The sequence below is a fragment of the Myotis lucifugus genome, unplaced genomic scaffold (assembly GCF_000147115.1).
Source record: "Myotis lucifugus unplaced genomic scaffold, Myoluc2.0 scaffold_509, whole genome shotgun sequence".
Classification (NCBI taxonomy): Eukaryota; Metazoa; Chordata; class Mammalia; order Chiroptera; family Vespertilionidae; genus Myotis; species Myotis lucifugus.
In genome coordinates this window covers 375,609-388,294 of record NW_005871557.1, presented here as the reverse complement: position 1 = coordinate 388,294, position 12,686 = coordinate 375,609, and the positions used below count along the sequence as shown (strand labels likewise).

Below are 12,686 nucleotides of genomic sequence, written 5' to 3'. Positions count from 1 at the left end.
ACACCGCGGGGGGGGGAATGAGTCTGTACACAGGCTCTGAAGGGCGGCCCGCGGGGACCGAGAGGGTCTCCGGGGGAGATATCTCACAGGGAGAAAACCCGACGCGGTTTTGCAAACAATCGTCGCCCCCTGAGGAACAGCTGTGATGGCCGAGCCGCTGGGATGGACGCACCTCACCCATTTCTGAGGGTCTCCGCCCCTCCAACCAGCGGGGCGCCCCCTACTCGGTGCCGAGTCTCCAAAGCCGCCTGGGCCCTAGTGAGGCGCCCCTGAGCGCAGGGCCGGGGGTGGGTGTTGAGGCTTTTGTTTCGGGCAGTTCCCAGGGTTTTTTCTGTGTTTTTTCCTTTATTTTTATTTTATTATTATTTTTTACCAGAACATCACCTCAGTTTATTTCAGAGGTGACAGCAATGTGAAAATCAAGTTCATTCTGAACCGCACCGAGCCCACGTAGCCATTTACGTCTCTTTAAAGTTATTCTCTCCAAGAAACTCGGCTTTCCCCACCCCACCCACCAGCGTTCCCACTGGTTCGCTTTTGTGCAGGACCTCCCAGGTGGTGGGTCAGTGGCTTTGCGGGCATTTCAGCACTTCTCCCCCCAGATAAAAACTTCTTCCCCCAGATCTATATTTTGCGTAGATTTCTCTGCAGATTCTTTCCTCAGGAATCTCAATGCAGTTACCACACCCTCTCATTTTACCTGTGCGCCCCCAGTGAAAACGGTCTGCCCCGAAAAGTATGATGGGTGTCGCCCGTGATCACCCAGTTAACAGAGTCATTTCACCTCCGTGGTGATTTTTATCCTGTTTCAAGATAACCGACTCCACATGGGGCGTTATTTCCATCTTTATCGACTCAGGCATGTGAGCGAGCGCCCAGGTTCTACCTCTTCTATGTCCTCCTCCTTCATAAGTGGATGGAATTATTTTATAGAAGTTGGATGTAGGACAGTTAACCTTTTACAAACATTTAAAATGTAGGTTAAAATAACTAGTGTGGAAAAAGAAACACTATAATGATAGGAAGCCTACACACAATTCAAAATTTAATTAATTAATTTATTTATTTGGAGGAATAGGTTTGAAGAAAGGAAGTCTCTTTTCTGGTTAAAGGGGAGATGCTTGAGGAACAGCTAAATGAGAGTATCAGGTGGACAGCGGGTAGAAAATATGTCTGTAATATGTAAATAACCTTAATCCCTTTCTCTGGTTGCCTCAAGGATGTGACCTTCTCCTGCCTGAAATATCGCAAGTTCTTAGAAGTTTCAGTTCACATCCAAGGTAAGAGGAGGGACGTCTTCATCATGAGGACCAAGACGGTATTTTTTTCCTTCATTTTTCTCTTATTCCTTTTTGTGCTAAAACATTATTTAGACAGTGTTTCCTGAGTGTATGTGATTTGAATCTGCATATGTGTGATAAATTCAGGTCGATCATTGATTTAGGTAATTTTGGAACCTTCTAAACTGCTTCCTTAAACAAGGGGAGGGTGGGGGAATACCTTGAAAGGAAAAAGAAAAGTAGGAGTACCATAGATCATAAGCTATGTAAATCTATTTTCTTTTAGCGTGGTATACGTCTAAAATGGACTGATAACACATACTGTAAGATATTTCAGCTAATATATTAAAGTAATAAGTGGTTCATTTAAGGTGAATATATATTGGTTAAAATGATTACATGGGGTTAGTTTGTTTAATTCTATACCCTTTTCCATAAGGGCTTTATTTCTGTATTTGAATGTGGCTGGATAGGGGAGGCCGTCTAAATTTATTTTATGCCAGTAGTCACGTTTACAGGTAAGTTATGATCCATTTTTTAATGAGTTATCTGTTGCTGTGTAACACTGTGTATCTCAGCACTTGCTAGCGTAAAACAAATCTTCATTATCATAGTTTCTGAAGGTCTGGAATCCAGAGTGCCTTAACAGGGTGGTTCTAGCTCAGGGTCTCTCATGAAGTTGTAGTCAAGTTTTTGTCTGTATCCGTGGACTTGACTTTTGTCAGATCATCTTCGTCTAAGCTTACTCACTTGGCTGTAGGCAAGGAGCTTCAGTTCCTCACTCTGTGGGCCTCTCCATGAGGCTGCCCATGTCATGACAGCTGGCTTCCCCCAGAGTGAGTGATTCAAGAGCGAGCTTTCACCCAAGAGAAGTGCAGGCTCTTTTTCAAAAGTTCGGTGCGCCGTATTTGCTTAGTCCCACAGGCAAACCCTGTGATAGTGTGGGAGAGGGCTACGCAAGAGAGTGAATGCCAGGAGGTGGGATTCATGTGGGCCCATCTTGGAGGCTGGCTACCACTCCTATTTGTACACTGTTCCAACCTTTTCTCCTGGAATGGAAGACCCAGCACACTCTCCCTTCCCAGAGCGTGCCCACGTCTTTCCCTTCCCCTTCTGCCCTCGCCCCACCCACAAGGTACATTACCATTACCTTCCTAGCTCCCAAGCTCCAAAGGCCCTTCCTTTATCTCTATAACTTGTTTTCTAAGCCCATTTCTTTTATGAATTTCTTCTTCTACCTCTGATTTTCCAAATAAAGGGACTTTGAATTTGGTATCGTTACTGGAAAGGGGACATGGCCCTGAGTAGGTCTGCCTAGGGCCGACTGGTAGTGTGTGGGTTCTTGACTTTATGCAGAAAAGATTTCACAGTACAAGTCCAGGTGATTTTTAGAAGACGGTTATTAAAGCTGGGGACAGTGAAACAAGGAAGGGCCTAGGATAGAAGAAGGAGAGGGACTAGGTGGGGAAATGAGCCTAGGCTGGGCTGCTTTGGCTCACTAAGTAGTCAGAGAAAACAGAGCCTTGGGGACAGGGTCAGGGGCTTAGCTCAGGACAAGCTGCCACTGCCCATTGCTCCCTGGTTGCAAGCCTTGTAGGGTCCCTTACAGTTTAGGGATGCATGCTGGTAGGGGAAGAGAAAGACAAAGGAGTACTCTGGGGAGGGGGAGCCAACCCTAAGTCCTTTGCCTTGAGGCTTTTATCTCTCTTGCAAGCAGGAATCTTAGGGGAGGTGTCAGGGAAGGTTTTCAGCAGAATATTCATCAGTTTTCCAAGTGTGTTCTTTCAGGGTCATGGTCTCTACTGATTAGTTAGTTCAGGACAGGGGGTCCTTAGTCATTGTAGTTGGTCCTGGCATCCCCGCCCTGGTTTTGCTGCTTTTCTGGGCCTGGAGCTGAAATACAACTGAGGCCTAGATGTTAACTCTAAGGAGATGACCTTCTGTATCTGGCTGTAAATTGCTGGGCCAGTTTATTTCAGTTTCCCTGTCCACTTGTCCTGGCTTCCTAGCCTGTCTCAGTACCAGTTGCTGGGATGTTGGGGGGAGAGGTAATAGGCATTTTTTTCTTTAATTGAATTATAATTCACATATGGCAAAATTCACTCTTTAGGGTTTAAAATTGAAGGACATACATATATGGCATTGCGGGCCCATTTGTGTAATCCAGGATATTCTCTCCATCTCAGAACCCATAACTTAATCACATCTGCAAAGATCCTTTTTCCAAATCACGTAACATATACATGTTTCAGGGATTGGGACCTGATATTTTATTTTTCTTTTAGTTCAACTTACTTTCCTTCCTTATTTCTCCCCCCCGCCCCATCCCATGACAACCACTAGTTTATTTCTGTCTGTATGGATTTGCCTTTTCTAGATGTTTTATGTATTGTAAGTGGAATCATAAACTATGTGGACTTTTGTGTCTGGTTTTATTCACTTAGCATGTTTACAGGGTTCATTCATATCATATATGTTCCGTGGTGCTTTATTGTTTTTTTTTAATAATATATTTTATTGATTTTTTTTTTTTTTTACAGAGAGGAAGGTGAGAGGGATAGAGGGTTAGAAACATCGATGAGAGAGAAACATCGATCAGCTGCATCCTGCACATGCCCCCCCACCCCCCACTGGGGATGTGCCCGCAACCAAGGTACATGCCCTTGACCGGAATCGAACCCGGGACCCTTCAGTCCGCAGGCCAACGCTCTATCCACTGAGCCAAACCGGTTCGGGCTGCCTTATTAGTTTTAATGGCTGAATATTATTCCATTGTATTACCACAGTTTGTATATGCACCCATCAATTAGTGAACATTTGAATTGTTAGCACTCTGTGGCTATTATGAATAATGATGTTTGAACATTGTTGTGCAAGTTTTTGTGTGGATTTGTGTTTTCAATTCTTTGCAGTATAGACCTAGGAGTAAAATTGCTGGATCGTATGGTAACTCTGTATTTTGCCTGGTTGGTGTGGCTAAGTGGTTGAGCATTGACCCATGCACCAGGAAGTCACAGTTCTATTCCTGGTCAGGGCACTTGCCTGGGTTGTGGGCTCCATCCCTGGTAGGGCATATGCATGAGGCAGCCAATCCATGAGTCCCTCTCGTCATTGAAGTTTTTTTTCTCTCTCTCTCCCTTCCTCTCTCTGAATTAAAAAAAAAAGTAACTATATTTAATTGTTGAAATACTGCCAACTGTTTTCCAAAGTGGCTGCGCCATTTTCCAGTAATTGCACCAGCAATATATGAGGATTCCAATTTCCCTGCATCTTCTGCAACACTTATTATTGTTCCTCTTTTTTATTGTAGCAAATAGTGGGTGTGAAGCAGATCTAATTGTGATTTACATTTTCCTAATGACTAAACATGTTGAGCAGTATTTTTTGTGGGTATTGGCTATGTATATATATCTTCTTTGGAGAAATGTCTATTGACATCCTTTGCCCATTGTTTAATTATTTTTTGATGTGCTAAAAACCCTATAACATAAATTTTACCACCTTAACCATTTTTAAATGTTAAGTATATTCACAGTCTTTTGAAACAGCTCTCTGGAACTTTTTCATGTTGCACAATTGAAACTCTACTCATTAAACAACAACCTCCCCTTTTCACTCTCTCCCTAGATCAGTGATGGCGAACCTTTTGAGCTCGGCGTGTCAGCATTTTGAAAAACCCTAACTTAACTCTGGTGCCATGTCACATATAGAAATTTTTTGATATTTGCAACCATAGGAAAACAAAGACTTATATTTTTGATATTTATTTTATATATTTAAATGCCATTTAACAAAGAAAAATCAACCAAAAAAATGAGTTCGCGTGTCACCTCTGACACGCGTGTCATAGGTTCACCATCACTGCCCTCGATCCTGGTATTCATCCTACTATTCTAAGATTTGTATCTTTTCTGTTGTTTTGATTACTTTACATACTTCATATAAGTAGAATCATACAGTATTTGTCTTTTTTGTGGCTGGCCTATTTCATTTACCACATGTCTTCAATGTTCATGCATGTTGTAGCATGTGACAGAATTTCCTTTTTATGACTGAATAATATTCCATTGTATGTATATGTCACATTTAAAAATTGTCAGGCGTGGATTTAAAAAAAACACCCAACCATTTAGAAATAAAGGAATAATATAATTACAGTGGTATTTTAAGATTCAGATAGTGGCAATGTGCTATATAATTTGAAGGCTAGAGAGATAAGACAGAACAATTTGAAGTTAATTACAGATGTACAGACATGAAGTAACCAGTGGGCCTAAACCTAGAAGTTGGGAGTAAGTGCTTTAATAAGAATGGAAATGAAATGTAGTTAGGATGACCTGACCAGTGCTCTAAAAAATTACTTAGAATCACTAATACATTCCTGTGATTAAATTGATGGGAGCTAGGGGAGGTTAGAACAGGTTTTATAAAGTAGAAGGAGAGTAAAAATGAATCCAGTGAGGCTCTTTGATCCTTAGAGACTAAGCAATTAATAGCACCATCATCAGAAATAGACATGCACTAAATCAGAGTTCTGTTGGGAAGAACACAGAACCAGAATTCAGGAATCACACATTTTAGTGCTAGCTCTGTTTCCAAACCCTACATATAACTTTAGCTGAATCATAAACTTTTCTAGCCTTTAGAAGTCCATCCTGAGATAATTCTGATGGTCATATTACTTGTCAAATTATCTTCTGAGTTTTATGGTATTATGAAGAAATTAATACTTTTGATTTAGATTTTTTTATAGAGAGGATGTTAGAGCATAAATGTTGAATTACCTAGAAGGTAGTTACTAGGAGTGTGGAAGTGATCCTGCGAAGAAGGTTAGATTAAGGAAGAAGTTCTCCCATAGAACATTTTTGATTGCCACCGCTAGGGGATTGCCATTGGCATTTGCCGGTAGAGGCAACAGAAGAGATCATAATCAGCATAGGACAAATCTATGATTAGATTCTAGAGTCTCACAGACTTGTAATCATAGTTTTAAGCTGTCATTTATTCTCTTTGAGTCTCAGTGTCCTTATCTGTAAAATAATGGATGTTTATAACTAGCTTGAGTTTTGGAGAAAATTAAATGAGATACATTTTTTTCTGTACTTACTGATGTGTAGTGTTGTTTGTACTTAGGTGGCAGTTCACAATAAGGAAAAACTAGGACTTGTGGCCACACCCTTCAAGAATAAAAAAAGTTAGAAAATGGGACCACCATATGTGGTATGTGAGGAAAAACAAGAGCCAGGACCACAGAAGAGCATAGAAGAAAACAAACAAGTAGATGAAGATGCTGAGCTGATCTTTGTTGGGGTGGAACATGTAAATGAAGATGCTGAGCTGATCTTCGTTGGGGTGACTTCACATTCAAAACCAGTCGTTTCCCACATCTTGAACAGAGTCACCCCGGGTTCGTGCTCAAGGAGAAAAAAGTATGGTAAGCTCAGAAAAGATACTGCTCACAAATTGCAGCCTGTAAGTCATGTGACCCCTACATCCGAAGCAGTGACTGTCTTGCCAGTTCCTGAGCCTGAATCAAGATTAACAGATAGTCCTATTATTATTGAGCCTTTGTCTGAACCTGATTATAGAAGTAATTCACCACAAGTTGTGCCTAATAGCTCTTCAGAGTTATGTTCTCCTTTGATTACATTCACAAGTTCATTGCAGCATCCAGTGGGATCAGCACTTTCTGTAGGAGGTCTGAGTAAAAGTCCTAGTGCATCAAAGCGACTTCGCACTTCTGAAGTAAACAGCATAAGTCCAAAAAGGCCTAAACTCAGTGACAAAATCACAGGGGGACAGTCTTCAGTTGTGTCCTCTTCAGGAATCTTTCATACAATGATTCCTCAGCAAAGCACACCCTCAAATGGTGTTCATACCTCATTAAGCCCTATTCAGAACGGAGCACTTTTTCCAACAGCTTTTCCAAAGGACAAAGTCCATTTCAAGACTATAAATCCTGTTGGAGAAAATAGACTGACAAAAACAGATCTTTTGAGCCTAGCAAGTCAAAACAAGACTGACGATCTCAAGAAAGGAAATCTGATTGTGTTACTTCATGACTTTTACTACGGACAGCATCCAGGAGATAGGCAGCCAGAACAGAAGACTCACACAACCTTTAAATGCTTCAGCTGCAGGAAAGTTCTAAAAAATGTCAAGTTTATGAATCACGTGAAGCACCATTTGGAACTTGAGAAGCAGGGAGATGACAACTGGAAAAACCACACCACCTGCCAGCATTGCCACCGGCAGTTTCCCACTCCCTTCCAGCTGCAGCGTCACATCGAAAGTGTGCACACAGCCCAGGAGCCCTCCGCTGTCTGTAGAATTTGTGAATTGTCATTTGAAACAGATCAGGTTCTCTTACAGCACATGAAGGACAATCATAAGCCTGGCGAAATGCCCTACGTGTGCCAGGTTTGCAATTATAGATCGTCGGCCTTTGCTGATGTGGAAACACATTTCAGAACCTGGCATGCAAACACTAAGAATCTGCTTTGTCCATTTTGTCTCAAAATTTTCAAACTGGCAGCACCCTACATGTATCATTATAGAGGACACTGGGAAAAGTTTATTCATCAGTGTTCCAAATGCCGGCTACAGTTTTTAACTTTCAAGGAGAAAATGGAGCACAAGACCCGCTGTCATCAAATGTTTAAGAAGCCTGAGCAACTGGAAGGATTGCCTCCTGAAACTAAAGTTGTTATTCAGGTATCACTGGAGCCTCTTCAACCAGGGTCAGTGGAAGTAGCATCCATTATTGTGAGCACATCTGATTCTGAACCATCACCCTAGACCTAAAAGTAGAATTAAAACAACATCAATAACAACAACGACCGTTAATCCCATTTTCAGGAAATCTAAAGCAAGTACGTTAATGAAAGTGAGAAACCTCATAAATAAAAAAATACAAAACATTAGTAGCTTAAGAATAGTGAAACCAATGGGTCATTTATGAGTTTTTTTTTTTTATAAAATTTATGAAATTCAGTATTATTTGATACAAGTTTTGAGATGTTATTTTAAAAATGTATTGACTGCTTTTTATGTGACTGTATCTGGCTTAACACAAAAGGTGCTTGTGTATGTATATGTATGTGAAAGAAAAGCCAGAAACCTATTTATTATTTTTCTATTTCATGTTACTTTTGAGTGTGAAATCTCTTTTTTCTGTATATAGAATCTGTAGAGTTATATGCCTTGAAGATTATAATATTAACTCTAGTCAGACTGGAATGGCTTTGGTATCGCAACGTTCCTGTTACTCTGAAAGTCCCAGAAGGACCTCTGTTAGCTGGCCTAAAGTACCTGCCTCTGAACATCTGGGTGTGGAGAAGTTGAGGGAGAAGCTATGGCGTGAATGGGACCAGGAAATGGGAGGTTAGTCAATGGAGAGCAGAGGCTCTTTTTCCCAGTGGAGAGAGCGGCACACACTCACTTGTCTTGGAGTCAAGACAGAAAGAATACTGTGTCAGTGTCGTTATCCCGCCCAAGTACATCCAAAGAGGCAAAGTCATTACAATAAAATGCCTATGTTTGGTGAAGGGCCCCTGCAGACGTCAGACAACCAGTGTATCATTGGCTTAAGCAGAGGGAGCTAATAGAATGGGGCCTGGTGCCAATGGGCCTCTTGTTGAGTGACCCACAAGGAAATTCAGTTTGTTCCCTCCCCTCCTTTCTGGCTGGCCTTTAGTCAGAATGAGCTATGTCCCTCACAGCCACAGCAGTAAAGAAGTAAAGTTTCCCATGACAAAGAAGCACTGACATCCATAGTTTGAACTGTACTGGACCCATAATTTTAACTAGAAAGGGCCAAATTGTATCTGTCCAGTTCATGGACTGAGCTCAGTTTAGTTCTCTAACGGTTAAGCTGGAATGGGCATTGTCCAAGAACAGTGGGTACAGTGGATACAAATAGCCCAGGTGACTTACTAAAATTAAGCTTGTTATAGGGCTTTTCCGTATATTTTTCTATGTTCGTGTATCTTTCCCTAATTGAACATGTGAAGTTTGCAGTTTTGTACTTTGCCTTGTTGGGCATGAATGTATTACAGTTAAGAGTTATTATTGTCTTGTGTGTGTAATTTCCCATTTCATGAAACTAATACCTTTTGGGTCTTGACACATTCCAATGTGCAAGTAATGTTCCTTTTATTTTAATAAGTATTAGGTCCTAGAGTTATTGCCCTTCATCTAATCTGTCCACCTATCTATTAGGTGAATATACTATGAGGAGACCTTCCCTTGCCATTTCCAAGGGTCCTTTCACAGAACTGGAATACTTCACTGGAATACTTTCTGAGTTTGATTTCTGAACATTGGCGGCCTTGGCTGCTTCTGTGGGTTCCCAGGGTTGAGTCTCCCTCAGTATATTCTAGTGCCATCCCTTCTTCTACCCCCCGCCCAGGTACCCAGCAGCCTCTGTGCTCCACTCAAGGAATCTGGGATCCTGGCTAGAGATCTAAGCCAGGAAAATCTTTTTTTCCCTTTGCTTTCTCTTCTTCAAGGCACCTTATATCTCCCCACTCCTTTCTTCCCTCCTCAATCTATTTAAATTCCGTAAACTTTCACAAAAACCTGAGAAGTGATCATCATCAAGGGTTAGCATCCCTCTTAAGAGTTGTGGAGGAGGCACTAGACAGTAAAGTAGCTGTGAGTGTATTGTCCATGTTTTAGATAATATCCTTGGTGTGGATTCTTGTTGTATTTGCTCAATGCTTGACTAATTGATTGATGGATTTGCACTTTGAACATTTTACTAGGCCTTTTCAGTTTGTTTGCTTGGGCCAAGGCACTTTGCTAAAATTTTAGCCTGAACTCCTTTCTTTAGGGGTAGAAAAGTGTGTGTGTTTGTGTGTGTGTGTGTATGTGTTGGTATCAGGTGGAAATTTCTGGGTATAACTAGATCTTTAGACTTTGCATACTTATCTCCCTTATTCTGTTTCGATGGTAAAAATATGAAATGTTTTTATTCTATGTGTTTGTGGCTACTTGGTTTTATCAACTGTTACTGTTGTTTGCTATTTCACTAAAATATGCCCCTAAGGAGTACAAATTGTTACTTATTGCCAAGGTTTCAGTGATATAGCCCCTGCCTACCTCCTCTCTGTTTTCCATTCTGTACCATGCTTCTCTACCGTTTTCCCCACTGGTGCACTATTTTTGATGCACTGGCCTTGCTTTTCCTCAAGCAAGTTCCATTTCTTCCTAATCCAAAGACTTTGCAACTGCTGTTCTTTGTCTTAGAATTCTCTTCCCCTAGACCTGCATGGCTCTCTACCTCATTTATTTGTTGGACATTTCCTTTGATTCGTTGAGTTTCATTCAAGTTCTTAAAATGACACTGACAATGAAATTCGGCCCCACCCCTTTTCTTCTCCAAAGAGACACTTTATGTCTCCTTTCTACTTTCTTCCCTCTCTCATCTAGTTAAATTTCCTAGGTTTTCACAAAAACTAGGAAGGGATAATTATTAAGGACTTTGCTCCTCTCTTAGAATGGAGCTCACTCAAGTCCATTTCTGTGCCTGCAACCAAAAGAAAATTAATATAGTGAGTTGAGTTCCTTCAGGAGCTTTCTCTGTTTTTCTATTGATATCTCTATATTTTTTAAAGCAATGCCACTTTGTTTTGTTTACAAATATATTGAATAGCTGTCAAGATTACTATTTTGTTATTACCCCTCATGAATGTCCATGTCTATTTGGCTTGCTTGTTCTTTCAGATAAATTTTATTTTATTATTGTTGCCAAAAATTCTAAATAAAATAGCAATTATAATAATAAAATGTTATTTTGAAAAAACATTTTTGTTATTTGTCTTTTTATTCGTAACATGGCATATTTATAGTTTAATTTTTTTAGCACTACTATGTAAACTCTTTGCCTTTCCTCCAATTGTGTTTTTTTTAAAATATATTTTTTATTGATTTCAAAGAGGAAGGGAGTGTGAGAGAGAGAGAGAAACATCAATGATGAGAGAGAATCAATCATTGACTGGCTGCCTCCTGCACGCCCCCAACTGGGGATCGAACCCACAACCTGGGCATGTGCCCTTGACTGGAATGGAACCCGGAACCCTTCAGTTCGAAGGTCGACACTCTATCCACTGAGCTAAACCGGCTAGGGCAATCGTGTTTATTTCTAATCTTACTGCATTGGCCAGAACTTCAAAAAGATGTGAAAATGGGCTTTCTTGTTCTTGGTTTCAATAAGAAATGCTTTACCATGAAAGGTAATAAGTATACTGCGTAATGAATTTCTATCTTTTGAATATTTAAAGAGAATTGTTATTTAGTTTTATTGGGTAGTTTATGCCATCTATTGAGATAATCATTCACCTTTTCATTACTGATCCAACGTTTTGCTTGGCTGCATTTACAACTTTTCTATTAGAAACTTTCTTGAAGCAAAAAATAGTTCTACTTGAAGGTGAATATTATCCTCTGTACTCAGAATATCATTTCCTTCTTATTTCTAATATTGAAATGCATTTTCTTTTCCCCTCATTAGTTTGCCACAGTTTTGTCAATGCTTCTGATTTACTTGTTCCAAGAAGCAATTCTTGATTTATTATCCCAAGTAGTTTTGTTTTTATTCTCTATTTTTGTTTGGATTCATTATATACCTACTTTTTCCGCCTTTTAAAAAATGTATTAATTGATTTGAGAGAGAGAGAAGAAGGAAGAGAGAGAGAGAGAGAGAGAGAGAGAGAGAGAGAGAGAAACACCCCAACACATCTACTTGTTGTTCCACTTACCCATTGGTTGAGTCTTACATATGCCTGACCAGGCATTGAACTCACACCCTTGGCATATCGGGATGATGCTCTAACCAACTGAGCTACCTGGCCAGGGCTTTTATACACCTACTTTTAAAGGATTGTTCTTTATTATGGCTTTTTATTTTAAAAGTTAATTTTTCTGTATTAAAGGATTTAAGACTGCCTGGCTTTGTTTATAGCTTTGTCTGAATCCCATATATTTTGATGCATATTTTTATTAAAGTTTTAATTCTCCATACTTTTTTGGTAACTTAATTATGAGATTTAAAAATTTGCAGGCTGACTGTTTTAGTCTGAATGTGTAGTTTTACTGAGAATTAAAATTCTCCTGAGAGCTTTGAGGGGTGTGTTTATTAGACACTGACATGTCCATTTATATAAATATATCCTTTTTAAATTACAAATGAGTTACTAAAAAATGATATTTTTTTGTTTCTATAGTAAATATATGAAATGTTTTAATCTGAAAATAGATCTCTCAAAATAAATCTAGTGTAACAGGTAAAGGTATGAAAATATTCATTTGAGAATAATTACTAGTAACAAAATTTGGAAATGTTAAAGAAAAATTCTTGACACTTAAAGACAGTAAGGAAAACTTTATTCAAGGGAGGACAATTAC

General features: G+C 39.8%; 2 protein-coding genes and 1 gene segment (V, D, J or C); 1 reads left to right on the top strand and 2 right to left on the bottom strand.

The window, feature by feature from the left end:
* The window catches only part of LOC111823484 (immunoglobulin lambda-1 light chain-like), a 350,281-nt gene that overhangs the window by 166,432 nt on the left and 171,163 nt on the right, over positions 1 to 12,686 (bottom strand). The window lies entirely within an intron of this gene.
* Positions 1 to 12,686, bottom strand: part of LOC102434976 — a 233,834-nt gene that overhangs the window by 159,574 nt on the left and 61,574 nt on the right.
* Positions 6,436 to 8,099, top strand: LOC102434665 (zinc finger protein 280B). Its single transcript, XM_023745019.1, has one exon. It carries the CDS (start codon positions 6,483 to 6,485, stop codon positions 8,076 to 8,078), a length of 1,596 nt encoding a protein of 531 aa, XP_023600787.1. The 5' UTR covers positions 6,436 to 6,482; the 3' UTR covers positions 8,079 to 8,099.

Coding starts and splice junctions, on each gene's coding strand:
- LOC102434665 (XM_023745019.1), top strand. CDS start 6,483: ATGGGACCACCATATGTGGTATGTGAGGAAAAACAAGAGCCAGGACCA.